The sequence below is a fragment of the Microtus pennsylvanicus genome, chromosome 19 (assembly GCF_037038515.1).
Source record: "Microtus pennsylvanicus isolate mMicPen1 chromosome 19, mMicPen1.hap1, whole genome shotgun sequence".
NCBI classification, from domain to species: Eukaryota; Metazoa; Chordata; class Mammalia; order Rodentia; family Cricetidae; genus Microtus; species Microtus pennsylvanicus.
In genome coordinates, this window is record NC_134597.1 from 12,859,929 (window position 1) to 12,875,394 (window position 15,466).

The following is a 15,466-nucleotide window of genomic DNA, read 5'->3' on the forward strand; positions in this document are numbered from 1 at the left end:
TTTTAATTATTTCACTTAGAAAAATTAGTTAGTCCCCCCCTCCCCCGATTTGAACCTAAACTGACAGGAAACGAATGGGAATTGGAGAGCCTATTCTAAAGATGACCTCACAAAAACAGTCAAAGGGGCGCAGAGCCACGGCGGTTACTGCTCAGCTGAGATAGCAGAAGTGTGTGTGTGTACACGGCCTCACAAGGCAGGCTTCCCCGGGCATGCTCCTTTTCGGGAACTGTTTGGTTTTGTGGTTTGATAGAGTTGTGCTTTGAGAAATGCTTCATTATGAAAATGAAATTTAGAAGAGATTCGGACCATCTAGAATTACTTTAAAGGGAATACTTAAATTTGCTCTTTTGAAATTGTGTTGCGTTGTGTAATCTTAAAAGTATACACCAGTTTACTCCTTAAATATGTGTGAATTAGTCATATACACGTTGTGACTAATTTCAGATAAGCTTGCAAGGGAGTTTCTCAGACGTACCCCGCTGTTTCTCCTGTATCAGTTTGAGTCATACCCAGAGAGACTTCAACTGTAGCCCACGGTGAATTCACATTTCTTTTCTCTAGGCCAAAAGTTTAAAGTCAAGTATTTGAGTGCAGGTTATGCCATACAGAAAATAAAATTTATGGACAGTTCTGGAACAAAAGTCTTGGTGTACTAGTAGTAGGCAAAGAAAACACACACACACACACACACACACACACACACACACACACACACACTCACGAGCTGTTATTATGTGTGCTTTAAGCAAAATCTGAAATAGGGTATTGAAGAGTTGTAGAGTAAGTCTATTTAGGACACCAAACTTTACCTAGATTCTAGAAGATTCATTCCCTGCAGCATTGTGGGCTGAAACAGGAAGGAGCATATCCCACAGTTCAGTGTAAAACAGCCAACTTTGTAACAGGCAACCTTCCTTTAAGTATGCTTTAAAATTTCGAAACCCTGTTACTGTGTGAAAATGTGTGTGTGTGTGTGTGTGTGTGTGTGTGTGTATGTGTGAGCATGCAATTGGCGTGTATTTGTGTGAGTGTGGATGTGCATGTCTCTATTATCATGTGGAGGTCAGAGGACAGCTTTATGGAGTTGACTCCTTCTTTCCCTTCCATGGGTTCTAGCATAGAATGCACAGATCATTAGGCTTGCATGGCAAAGGGCTTGGCTGTTGAACCATCTTGACCATCCGAGTATGCTTTCAGTAATGAAATTTTATTTCCTTCCCAATACTAGAAGTACTAAGTCTTTCATTTTTAATTGCTTTTATGTTGTCATTAATAAACTTCTCTGTTGTTTTCAAGAAATGCTATATTATTGTATAATTTTTAAAATTTTTATCAATTCTTTTTTAATTATTTTTATTATGCTATACATTTTTCTCTGCTCCCCTCCCTTTCTCTCCCCTCCCTTCCTACCTGCTCCTATGGCCCCCATGCTCCCAGTTTACTCAGGAGATCTTGTCTTTTTCTCTTTCCTATGTAGATCCATGAGTGTCTCTCTTAGGGTGCTCTTTGTTGTGTAGGTTCTTTGGGGTTGTGAAATGTAGGCTGGTTTTTCTTTGCTTTATGTGTAGAGGCCACTTATGAGTGAGCGCATATTATATTTGTCTTTTTGATCTCAATATGGCTTTTTCTAGATTCATCAATTTTTCTGCAAATTTCAAGATGATGTCACTTTTTTTTCCCCACTGAGTAGTGCTGCTTTTTGTCAATGTACCACATTTTCTTTATTCATTCTTTGGTTGAGGGGCATCTAGGTTGTTTCCACGTTCTGGCTACCACAAATAATGCTGTTTGAACATAGTTGAGCACATGTCCTTGTGGTACTATTGAGTATCCTTTGGATATATATCTCAAAATGATATTGCTGGGTCTTTTTTTTTTTTTTTTTTTTTTTTGGTTTTTCGAGACAGAATTTCTCTGTGGCTTTGGAGCCTGTCCTGGAACTAGCTCTGTAGAGCAGGCTGGTTTTGCTGGGTCTTGAGGTAGGTTGTTTCCTAATTTTCTGAGAAATCGCCAAACTGATATAAAGGGGCTGTACCAATATGTACTTCCTCTCACCAGCAATGCAGGAGTATTATTCCCTTTACCCTACAACTTCTCCAGCATAAGTTGTCAACAGTGTTTTTGATCTTGGCCATTCTGACAGGTGTAAGATGGAATCTCAAAGTTGTTTTGATTTGTCTTTCTCTGATGTCTAAGGGTGTTGAACATTTCCTTAAGTGTCTTACAGCCATTTTAGATTCCTCTGTTGAGAGTCCTCTGTTTAGGTCTGTACTCCTTTTTTTTTTTTTTTTGGATTATTTGTTCTTTTGATGTCAAGTTTTTTGAGTTCTTTGTATATTTTGGAGATCAGTCTTCTGTCCGATGTGGGGTTGGTGAAAATCTTTTCCCGTTTTGTAGGTTGCTGTTTTGTTTTGTTGACTGTGTCCTTTACTTTTAGAGAAGTTTCTCAGTTTTAGGAGGTCCCATTTATTGTTTCTCTCAGTGTCTGTGCTACTAGGGTTATATTTAGGACGTGGTCTCAGTGCCAGTGCATTCAAGGCTATTTCTCACTCTCTGTTCTATGAGGTTAGTGTGGTTGGTTTTATATTGAAATCTTTGATCCATTTGGACATGAGTTTTGTGCATGGTGATAGATAATGGACCTATTTGCATTCTTCTACTTGTTGATATCCAGTTATGCCAATACCATTTCTTGAATATGCTTTCTTTTTTCCATTTTATATTTTTAGCTTCTTTGTCAAAAACCAGGTGTTCTTAGGTGTGTAGATTGATATCCGGGTCTTCGATTAGATTCCATTGGTCCTCTTGTCTGTTTTTTTTATGCCAATACCAGGGTGTTTTGATTACTGTAACTCTATAGTAGAGTTTGAAGTCAGGGATAGTTATGCCTCCAGAAGTTCTTTTATTATATAGGATTGTTTTGGCTATTCTGGGTTTTTTGTTTTTCCATGTGGAATTGAATATTGTTCTTTCAAGGTCTGTTAAAAATTTTGCTGGGGTTTTGATGGGCATTGCATTGGATCTGTAGATTGCTTTTGGTAAGACTTGTATTTTTACTGTTTATTCTACCTACCCAAGAACATTGGCGATCTTTCCATTTTCTGGTGTCTTCTTCAATTTCTTTCTTTAGAGACTTAAAGTTCTCATCACACAGGTCTTTCACTTGTTTGGTTAGAGTTGCCCCAAGATATTTTATGTTATTTGTGGCTATTGTGAAGGATGATGTTTCTCTGATTTTTTTCCTAAGCCCTTTTATCATCTGTATAAAGAAGGGCTACTGATATTTTGAGTTAATCTTGCATCCTGCTATTTTTAAGATGCAACTTTAACAAGTAGATATTAAGGGAGATACTAAGAAAAACTTTAAAAGGAGGGGAAGGTGAAAACTAAGATATGATGATTTTAAAATTTGTATGTATGCTTAGAAAGAATATATGGTTTAAGTTCTGTCATATCAGTAAATACATTCATTAGATGAACTGATGTAGAATGAAGCTATTTTGAATATCATTTTCCATAATTATTTTACTTTATTCATTTCAAACATGAGTACATTTAGTTCGCTACATATGAATATAGCAGCATCTCACGCTTTCAGTTCCGGGTGTACAAGAGCAGAGGCCGCACTTGCCGCCAGCACAGTTCAGTGTGACCCCTCTCCTACTGCATCACATTTTCAGAGCACCCAAAGGGGTAGCTTCCAATAAAAAACTCACACTTGGTGGTTTAAAAATAGATTTGCTGTAAAAATAACATTCAAGGACCACATACATTCCTGCTTCTGACTTTGCCGTACCTTCCACCTGGTTTCCATGTGACTCCTATGGCTTCCCCTTCATTTTTTCCAGATCTTTGTTGAAATGTCACCTTTTCAGGACCCACCTGGAAATTTTGCTGAAATGCTCTACCTTTCATCCCATTTCCTCCAATTCCTTCCTATTTATCTTTGTAATATTCATGGCTGCTTGACATACTACGTGTCTGTTTCTCTGTTCCATCAACTAGGATTAGTGTAAGCTCTGGGGAGGAGGCATTAGTTTATACTGTGACCGCAGAGTAAAGCAGCAGGCTCCAGGAAAGAGGCGAGTAAAGAAATGCATGCATGAGGTTCCTTTTAGAAGTGCTTTCTGACTTCTGTTCCGGGCTCAGCAGGTGAAAGCACATGCCATCAAGCCTGGCAACCCAAGCTTGATCTCTGGAATCCACGTGTAGGTAGGAGAGCACCAGTTCCACCAAGACTTCTCGACTTTTGCATGTGCACTGTGACTCGTGACCCTCCATCATGGGCTCTCACACAGGATGAAATAAGTAGAATGATAATTGAAAAAGATTTCACAGTTATATTTATCAATATGATTCCAGTTTTGCGATAGTTTCTTCTTTTTTATATGTATGTGTTTGTGGTATGCATGTTCGCTTTTGCCTTTGTGTGCATGTGGAGGTCCAAGGTTGACGTAGGAGTCTCCTCAGTCACTCTCCATTGTTCTCACTGAAGTTGGAAGCTCTGAATTGAGCCCAGAGCTCCCAGATATGGCTCGTAGCTGCACAGCTTGCTTTAGCCAGTGGGCCCTCCCCGTGGCCCTTTATGATGATTATTTTGAACAAAAAATTATTTGGACTATTAGCATTTTCTCTCATTGTTAATTTCAATTCATTTATAAATTAGATCATATAAATCAGATTATAAAACAATTTTAATATTGTTCCTATTGCGTGTATTTGTGCTATATGTGTGTGGAAGTCAGAGGTGAAGCTGTGCAGTTGGTTCTCTCTTCCCACCTTTACATGACTTCGAAGATTGAACTCACTCAAGTCCTCAGGCTTGGGCAGAAAATACTTTAAAACTATCATCTTGCTGGCCCTCATTGCTAATTTTATCCCGAAATTAATAATACTGTATTTTTGAGCAGAAGGGAAAAGTCTTAGGCCTTAGTAATGAGAGAATTACAAATTCAGAAAATTAATTTGGTTTTACTTTTTTTTTTTTTTTTTTTTTTGGCTTTTCGAGACAGGGTTTCTCTGCGGCTTTGGAGCCTGTCCTGGAACTAGCTCTTGTAGACCAGGCTGGTCTCGAACTCACAGAGATCCGCCTGCCTCTTAATTTGGTTTTAAAATCTATGTGATTTTTTTTTTTTTGGCAGGTTGCGGGGCAGTTTAGAAACTTCAAGTCAGTCTATTTTTCTTCATTTTCTTCCTTTGCATTTTCATTAGGCAACACGTTAAAATCTGGCCTTATTCTCTTCGTGTACTAGAGGAGATAACTAGAGCAAATGAAACTTCTGAAATAATTGTTGTCAGCAAGGAGTACTCAGTGATGAGCTCCCAGATGTTCTAAGGCGTTTAGAAACACCGCTGGCCTCCAGGTCACACAGGTCCAGTGGTGTGAATTCTGTCCAATGCTGACATGTTAGTTGCCTACAGTTTTTAGCAGATGGACACCTCTAAGATTGTCTAAAAAGAAAACCTCTTGCAAAACATTGCAACCCTTAACTTAATTCTTATCATCCTATGCCAAAAAGAGATATTGATTTGTGGTATGCGCTTTCGGCTCATGCATGAGTTGAAACAAGGAACACCTAGTCGCTCCTAAAGTACTTGTTGCATGCAGATCATCTTAGCTTTCGTTGGAGAGTATCTTATCCTCAGGGGATCATCTTTTCTACTTTCTCTAATATTCATGGCCATATCCAACCATTATTTGAGTGACTTTGTATATAACCTAAAGTAGATCCATCCCAAGGTAAAAGCAAGTAAGCAAATTAATAAATAGCTCACATAAGATAAGCTTTGGTTTTCAGGTTATCAGCGTTGAGTGTATTACCCATTGCCACTTGATACAGATACATCTCAACATTATTAACATTCGCCCTTGCCTGTGGCTTGACTGATGTTTTTGAAGGCAGACATCTTTTATATATTTACGATTTCATTGACACTGAATTTTTAGTGCTTCAATCGTGTTTTGGTTTCCTTTGACTGCTTTGTTCGTGGGTCACTATCCACATTTTCTACTCCCTTGTTTCCCTTTGTTTCATTTGAACTTTTAAAATGCTGTATAATTTTGGCAATTATTTGTTCATTTTTCAAGAGATTTACAGTAGACAGGTTAAGAGCTTTGCTTTGGAACCAGACCTCCCGATGTGAATCTCAGCATATTGTTTATGACTTACACCATCTTGGCAAATTAACTTTCAAATGTTGGCAATGGCAGTACCTCTTCACGGAGTCAGTGAGATTAGATGAATGAGCCCATGTGAGGTTCCAAATGGCTCCCGACACACAGTAAGCAGACAGACAATGCGTACTGATCTTCTTTTCTGCAGCACCAGCTTTGTTCACCCTGATTATTCACCGTGGCTCAGTGTTTCAGGGTGCTGGGCCAGTTCACCTTGAAAAATTGTACAGCGAATACAATGAGCTATTTTGCAGGCAGCTAAGACAACGAGGCGGGTCTACATCTATTAACCAAGGAACTACTAATGCTATTCTTGGGGTGGTAATTTGCAGCTCCACCTTCCTGCCATAAATTTAATGTTTAAAAGCTGTATTCATATTAAGACATTTCTTTGTAAACAAAAATTATTGAAAAAGGTATGCATGTTGAGAATGGGTGGAGAGGAGTCTTGAACCCTTGAACTTCCTCTTGTACATGACTTTTAAAGTGTTGCACTATGCACACAATACTCTTTTCGTACAGCTCAGAATTGTTAAAACATTGAAACAAGCTTCCTTCTTTACTTGTGTTAAGCAGGCACTGTAAAGAAAGTCCACATACTTTTAATGTGTGTTTTTAAAACCAGATTTAGAGGAATAGAGTCAGATAAAGCAGGAGGATTTTTATGTGCTCAGTGAGTCAAGAATCATATTGGTATTATTTTCAGTTATTTTTGTTTGAGTGGATTAAGAAGAACTATGTTAGTTTAAAATGTCCATTCATCTACAAGTGCGTAGGTATCGAACTCAGCCTTACAGCATCTGAGTTACTCTGAAAATGACAGAAAATTTCGAAAGGTAAAATTCAAAATAAGGCAGAAGGAATAGGAATTCGAATTTGTGTGTACACAAATCTGTGGTTTTCGTATTTGAATAACATTTGCCAATAAGTCAAAGTGTAACCTCTTCTATTTGAGCTGTGTGCCAAGCACTTGCACTATTAGCTCACTAACACAGTCCTGGACACTTAATGATGCAAACATGTGTAGCGTGCATCTCTCCATCTATATGTGATTGAATGCACATCCTTGGATGCCAGCCTACCATAAGTTACAGAAAACAATCTTGAACTCTCTGTAATTACTTTTCAATGGAGATTATTTTTTCCCATTTCTGATACTTGTTAATTCTCCCGCAAAGCTTTATTTGCCATATCGCAACCCTGCCGCGCAGATCTTTGTGGTTGTTGATAAGAGGCCAGTATGTAAATTTCTCTGAGGTCTCTCGCTGAGTGGCATCAGAGGATGAATTGCTCTTCAGGAGGGGGAACGTGCTTGTGGTTTTTGGTCTTGTGTATTTTATGACAAAGGAATTCCCTTTTGAATCGCGCTGCTCCCCTGAAGCCCTGGAGGCTCTGGTTCAGGCAGCCGGCAGTCCGTGTGTGCAGTGTCCCTGACGTCATCCGGCGTATGCATAAGCCCTGCTATTGTCTTACTGCTACAGCAGGCTCAGGATTGCAGTGTCTGCTGCTCTCAGACCTGCCCTGCCTGCGCTACCTAGCCCTGCCTCACTGCATCCCACAGCAGCCTCGCTGGCCTTCCTGTGCCTGGCGGATTTTGAAAAGCAGCTCTTCGGTTTGGGATGGTGTAGGAGACCTTGCTTTCCACTCTCGGGAGAAAGCTGACGCTCTTAGGGGAGAATCTGGCAGCTGGACACAGCTCGGACTGCATTGTCTGGCTTCATGACCCCCGCCGTGTAACCAGCTCATCTCCTTGCTCTCAGGAGCACATGCACTTCTTACGATTGCTTATTTCCCTTTTCCTTCTCTTTCCTTTCTTCTAATTTTTTTTTTTTTAAAGCAGCTTCTGGAGCCAGCCATGTTTGGTACTGAATCCTCATGTAAGTAAATGGATCCTACTTCTCGTCTGTGGAATCTGTGTGCTGTCAGGGCTTCACTGGCTTGAGTTCTTGTCACTTTGCCTTAGGTTGATAATATTTGCATTGCCTCTAATTACAGAAGAACTGGTCTTGGGTAGGAGACTTCCATGAAGAGGATTATTCATTCTTAAAGCTAAGCATGCCAATGTGGTCAAAACGAGGCCTCCAAGAGGGAGGAGGTAAGAAGACAGGACTCAGGGAGCCTCCCAGACCTTGCTAATTGATGAGATCCATTGTCAGAGGCTCCTAATGTCCTCAAACCTTACAGTAGGTGCTAGAAGACTCTGAGATGACAGTGTTTGTAGGATAAGGGCTTAGAATTTTCATTCAAGGAGAGAGAAAGGTGTATATCTTCCTCCATATTTTCACAAGAACACATGGGTAGATACTACATGTCGATTTAAGAACATTAAATAGCTTTTTACTCGAGACAGAGTGCTTTCATGACGGCTTCAATTTTGATGTGTTGGCTAACATCACAGAACGGCAGATTTGTATAGGTTTTAAACTTATACAATAAAATTGCTCTGGTGCAGAGCGGGCCCTGCACAGTGGGCTGGGATGAACAGCAGTTGCAGACACACTAAGTAACTGTTTTTAAAATGATGATATTCTACCTAGCTGAGAACGATTTAACGTTTAATGTAAAGTAACATAGCTTGTCAGCGAGGTTGTACAGGCTCCGCAGAACATTTTGCCACCATCTGTAAGCAAAGGTGACAGTTACAAATGTCTAGAGGTTTGACCTACTGGCCTGGCTTTGCAGGGGAGAATGGGGCTGGGTTAAGACAGGACATTGAGGAAATCTATTTCTGATGAATTTGTAATTTGACCTTAACTTTCTGGTCACAGCCATCCATGTGACTGTTGGATAGCTGCTGGTTGTTGTAGAAGAGCCGCATTTGAAGAGCACTAATAACCCTCAGTTCTTTTGTTTCACGACTGCTTTTAAAGAGGCTCATTTTTTGTTTTATTGCAGAAGCCTCCCATCTCCAGTGCTACCGTATTTTGTAATCAAGTTTAAGACAAACTCATTGTGAGATTTAGTGTCCACTCAACATATGTTTAATAATTTGAAAGTATTTCAAAATTTATTTAATGATACATTTGGAATTCTTGTCATCCAAGAAACAGATCATTCAGTGGCAGAGATCTCTCAGCTTCTCATTTCAGTCATGGAATTTAATTGATGTAAGACACTAGGTGAGGGCAGAAATAGTCATACTGTGTATTAAAGGAAAATTAACGCTGCTAGTGGCATTTGAAATGTATTGTTGGGCTCTTATACTAGGGTCTCTTCCTTTGTCTGGCCTGTTTTTCCAAATAGACAGTTTTTTTTTTCATTATCAAACCTTACCTTTTGATAGTCTCACCAATGTGCTTTTGGTCTCCATAGTTACCATTATGGAACAGAACTGAATGCTACACAGCAAATAGAACACTGTCATGCAAGTTCTTGGCTTTTTTTTTTTTCTTTTACCAAAAAGCTTTTTGCTTTGACTGAGGATTGATTTTTGTCTTTGGCTTGTCACTAGAAGCCCCAGGTATCCATGCTCCCTGTGGACATTTAGGATTGGAAGTGATTGTCTTCTTTTAGATGAGGAGGTACCTTGTGCTAAGTGTGTCTGAGCTGAGTGTGGTGCTTCCTTTGTAGCGATAGTCCTTCACCTTTGTTACTTCACCTTGGGTGTTGTTTTGTGGGCTTGGAAACGCTCCACATTCTGAATGTGCAGGAATAGTACTCTTTGAAGTTTTAATTAGTTTAGAAGGAGCCTCCCAGACCACTTTTGATGCTTACAGAACTGTCTTAGGAAGTCTTTATCCACCTTGTTTGCAGTGGATAGTAGAGCCTGGACACACTAGGAGAAGCTTCCTGCAGAGATGGTATGAGTCTTATTCCTGATTTCAGGCTGCTGTGCCCTACTTGTATCAGATTTTCTATTTTAAAAATTATTTCCTTTGGTTTTCTTAGATAATAATATACTTACATCATTTCCCCCTTCCTTTTCCTCCCTTTAATTCTTCCTGTACAAATACCCTTCCTTGTTCTCTTTCAAATTTATGATCTCTTTTTTCATTAATTATTATTATCATGCATGTATGTATATGTTTATGTATATATTTATTTCTAAATACAGCCTACTCTATCTGTATAACGTTACTTGTATATGTGTGTTCAGGGCTGACCATTGGTATTGAATAACTAAGTGGTGTGCTTTTCCCTGGGAAAGACTATTTCTCCTGCTCTCAGCATTCCTTAGTTGCCTGTTCTTTAATCTGAGGTATGATTGATGCATCATAGTATGGATAAGTATTAGCATGGCTTCTTAGCATTTGTGCCCATGTTTGTACTGGTAGAACCCTAATTGGATGGAGATATGGACACTTCTGTTTCCTCAGAAAGTATTATGGTCTTCCATTCCTTATTCCTTCTCCTCCAGCCAAGTGATAATCACCATTCTGGTTCATAACTTCTCAGATTCATTGTTAACAGCTTTTAAATTTTCTTTTTTGCCTTTTTGCTTTTTACGGGTAAGACAAGGAAACACATCTTCATTTTTAACTTGTTGGATATATAATTTAGTTGATATTATGTCTTAGATTTGTGAGGTCAGGTGTTTGTAGTGTCCTGGGTCTACATTATTATATTTCTATCTCACCAAGATGTTGCTTATCTTAAATAACCCTCCCTCCTAAACAACCCCTAAATAAAAATGTAAATAGTCTTTTTAAATGACAAAAATTAATCTGAAAGAGCAAATGCCTTGAAAGTTAAAGACTTACAGAACTATGCAGAAATCAGTAATGAATCTTCATTAGTGTCTGATACAGTTCATTTTCTATAATTTTTGTTTGTTTTGATGGTAGAAGTGGTTCAACCTAGGAATTTCTACCACCAGGCAAGCATTCTTTTATTCTAGTTCCACTAATATTGTTCCATTCTCTGTCTAAGAATCCTCCTCTCTTCTTTCTGACTAGTGGAGATGGATTTCCTGTAGTTGAGTTGACTGGCCATTATCTCCTTAGGCCCCACTTTGAAATGAAGTTGTCTGTCTAAGTGTTAGGAGACTCATCATGACAGAGCGGGAAGCATGATAGCCATGAGGTTTTCTGTCACTCTGTTACCATATTCTAATTATTTTAATAAATGTCTCCTTTGCTGAAATTTTTCATGTCTAAAAATGGGACTAATGTTTTTATTCTTTGTTGATTTTCAATAAATCCAATTTTAGTTTGTAAGAGTCAGAGTAATTTAAGTGTAAAAAAGTAGAAAATGCTATCAATAAAGTTTTATTGAGTAAAGCAATCATTAGATGCATATTTGGAGTACTTAACTTGATTAAATAAAGTTTATATAGAAAAATCAGTTGAATTCTACAAAATTAAAGAAAAATTTTTTGAAAAGTTTTTAAGAGGAATGCAAGATTTCAACTTTTGTGAAGTAAAGAAAATTGGTAACAGGCGGAAAAAGTTTCTCTCGAGGAAAACTGCGTTTTGCCATTTGGTTACACGCTCCCTGGTGAAGTCGGTATTCTTCAGAGGATAGACACTTCAGCTGTGATGTACATTATTCAGTTAGTATTGCCTGTGCTCGGGTCTGCACCCCCAACTTCGTGAAGTCGGTATTCTTCAGAGGATAGACACTTCAGCTGTAATGTACATTATTCAGTTAGTATTGCCTGTGCTCGGGTCTGCACCCCCAACCGTACCTGACTCTTTTATTTCTCAAGGGTGCCAATGAAAGGGACCGTTTAAGGTCTGCAGTGGTGGGAATTGTGCCCATTAATGTGTCTCCCAAAGCACCTGCCTCATTAGATTAGTACCTTACCTGCGGAGAAATAGGATATCCCCGAGGAAAACAGCATTATCCAATCTCTCCTACATTTTGTTACAGATTCACTAAAGAGAACATTCTAGACTAAGGCAATTGTGAGACTTGGAGGAAAACACTGGAGTACCAACCAAATAGTAACTAGTGTGAGCCTCAGCCGTTTGATCTCAGCAGCTGTGAGGTGATGGCAAGAGCTCCAGACTTACTCTTTAGTTTGCCTGCGTCACCTTGGATGGGTAATGAGAAAGATCTGGTGGATGCTGCTCCTATAATTGGTCTGTGATTGGCACCAAAGTTCACATGTTGCCATTATTTAATTATAGATATATTCATTAAGTTGGAACTGACAGCTCGTAGTAATAGCAGCCATGGTGCCATGATACTGAGATTCTGAAAATTTGATTTTGAGCAGTTGTAGGAGAGATAATCAACTGAACGTACCCTGTAATGTTTTGGTCACGAGGCTGCTGGAACGAAGTGTGTCCCACTCCTGTATGTGTGCTGCAGGGACGCGATTGACAGCTGACTGTGTGCAAGGCTGAACTTTGCTCTGTTGTTTTACTGTCACATGTGTGAATAAGTTGAAATATGAGTAAGGACTATATAGTTGCCCCAATTCACCTTTAAAATGGACCATTCCTCAATATAAACACCTAATTATTATTAATAACTGTTAGAACTCATTTTTTCTGTTAGTATGTTGGAGATTTTAGTGCTATATTTATTTCCCCCTTAGTATTTGTCACACATAACCAGCTATTTTCCTTTCTTACGACATTAATCTGGCTGCTGGTATTGAGCTATATTGGATTGACACTTTCATCTCAAAGCAAAAATAGAAACACTTAGCTGGTGTTGTACTTAACTCCCAAGTCCACACTTAGAACATGGGGGTATAAAAGAAAGATATTATTGCATGGCTTTAAGTAGAGTGCACTGTTAGCTAAAGTATGTAGATATATATAAGCCACTCTTCCTTGCAGGGATTTATGTCGAGATACTTTTACGTAGGAGCTTGGGGTGTTGAGCCCATGTAATATTTCTGACTTGCCTTATTATGTCTAATTCCATTCTAACAACAAGGTCTGGTGTGAGCTTTCCCTGAGATTTTTCTCTGTTGATACTTAATATTGTATCTTTAGAACCAAGACGGTATCTTAAAGGAACACAGGAGTAAATTTCTTTTGTGGATATTTTCATGTTTACCCACTAGCTCAAAAGTGGAATAAAAATATCCATTGGCTTCTTATATTCACCGCACTGTTGGACTCCCTAAGGGTTCGCCTGTAGTTTGTTCAGCAAAAATCACACGTGTTCAGTGGTTTGTTGTTTTCATTGCTACAATGGACCAGATTCATATCCTGTCTAAACTGTGGGGAATCCATCAGGGAAATTACCATATATGGAAGTATCCCCATAGAATTCCCGTGGAATTACACAGGATGTGAATAGTGCTTGTTGTTAGGGACTCTGCTAGGAAGGTCACCGGGCATGTGTATTTTTTGAACATTCATAGTAGCCACTTATAATTAATATAATCAGCTATTGTAACTCTCAATGTGAGGCTGTTTGGGATACCATATGAACTGTATGATGAATTTTTTGTTTTTACCTAGAAAATATATATTAGTTAAAAGTCATATTTGCTATACTACAATAGTAAATAATAAAATGTTTATTATATCTTATTTGCATTATTAACTTATAGAAATAATTGTGAATTTAAAAATGATGTGCAATTTAATGCAGGAAGCAGAAGGGGCGCCCAAACAGATGAGAAGTACCAAGTATTGATGCTCTGGGGTCGCAGTTGGCTGCATTCAAATAGTGTCTGCAGCACATACTACCAGGACTTTGCCACATATGTTTAAATTTTGGCTTATTGAATGAAATTTTAGTGTTAGGAGAACTGACTTTTCAGGGCTGTAAAATAATATCCAGCTGTGAGAAAGAGTAAGGAAAGAAAGGAAGCCATTGCTTCCTCAGACTGGGTGGAAGACTCAAAGTCTCAAGGAGAACAGCTTTGACGGACATAATTTGCCCAGAACTGGATGAGGTGTGTCAGGGTTGGAAACTGCCCTGTGTATTTGCTCAAATATATGCTTAATTTTGAATTATAATAGCAATGTAGTTTTATTTTTATGCTGTAAAGAAACTGATGTTTAGAGTCATCGTTATTACTGAACCTTTAAGAATGGCAATTTAACTTAGATCTGACATAGTAATGCTATCAATATATGGAAATTATAATCACATTTCAGTTTATCTATCCATGATAAATCTGCACTTAGTAATTAATGTCTTCCATGCCATTGCTCTTTCCTGTCACCTGGTCATGCTCTGAAGAGGGACAAGTAAGAGTCAGTCACTGACATATTTCTGCCATACCAGAAATACACGAAAAACTCCTTAGCCTAAAGCATGTTCTTAAACCCTACATTAACCCCATATAACTCAACATATCATATTTCTCATAATATCCTATAACCCATAGCAGACTCAGATATTAAGAATGTGTGTTAACTAGTAACAGCTTAGTGTATGGTGGTACCTGCTATGCTCTTGGGACACCTTTTCAATTGGAGGAGCTTTTGTTCATAAGAGACCAACGATGACACATTATTATATATGACATAATCTTATGAACGTTAACACGCAGACACTGCTGAGAACCACAGCGTGGCATAACCCTCACATTTCTGGAACCCTGATGATTCCTGCTTTTTAAAAATACGGTATATTTACTTAAATTAAACATTCATATGACTATCACACTGATATGGACAACATTTACAGTGATAAGTATTTTAAGCGGCAAACAATCCAACTTAGTAGGTTTAAGCCATTTCTGCAAGACTGTTATAATTCAAAATTAAGCATATATTTGAGTTGGAGATTTTGCACACATTTTGGGCAGCAGTAAGCCTGTTGAGGATATACATGGACTGTGAAATCACAGTGCTTCCCTGTTGTAACTTTTGCTACGTCTTCCACCCTGGCTATTATCAAATCCTTGAGTCAAGGAAAAGCTTTTGGTAGGGTCTGACCTGGGGAAAAACACATAGGTGGTCCAATCTAGACTTGTCTCACTCAGAAACCTGCAATTTCTCACCTGAACTTCCCTAGGCTTATTTTACTGTAATCGTTATTCAGTTACCTATTATTATCTAATAATCCCAAACACAGCAGCTACAATAAGTGTATGTTGCCATTTTCCACTACTCTTTGAGTTAAGCAAGCCCCACTCATGGCTGTCATCCTTAGGTCTCTTGTGCTGTTAGGGCCAGATTTCTGTAGCTATTTCTAAGGCTTGTGTGAGCCAGAGGTCCAGAATAACTGCGGTTCCTGCCTGTTGACTTAGGACTTGCTGGAGCTATCAGCAGAAGCTAAGCTTTCTTAGCTTTTCATGTAGCTGAAGCCTCTCACAGCATGGTACTGGTTTCTTGGAAGGAATAGCCCATGACAGAGTGTTCTGAGAGATCAGGAAGCTGTGGCATTTCTTATGTTTTGGCTTCTGAGGTCTTAGAAGTCACTTGCTAT

General features: G+C 38.7%; 1 protein-coding gene across 4 annotated transcripts in view; it reads left to right on the forward strand.

Moving 5' to 3' along the window:
* The window catches only part of St7 (suppression of tumorigenicity 7), a 234,468-nt gene that overhangs the window by 46,691 nt on the left and 172,311 nt on the right, over positions 1–15,466 (forward strand). The window contains exon 1 of one of the 4 annotated variants that reach the window (XM_075953411.1): positions 7,532–8,055. The exons of 2 other annotated variants lie outside the window; for them this stretch is intronic. In XM_075953411.1, coding sequence (XP_075809526.1) covers positions 8,034–8,055 — 22 coding nt within the window. In that variant the 5' untranslated portion in view covers positions 7,532–8,033. Of the gene's footprint in view, positions 1–7,531; positions 8,056–15,466 lie in introns of those variants that run through there. One more of the 4 variants, XM_075953412.1, reaches the window with a different exon arrangement.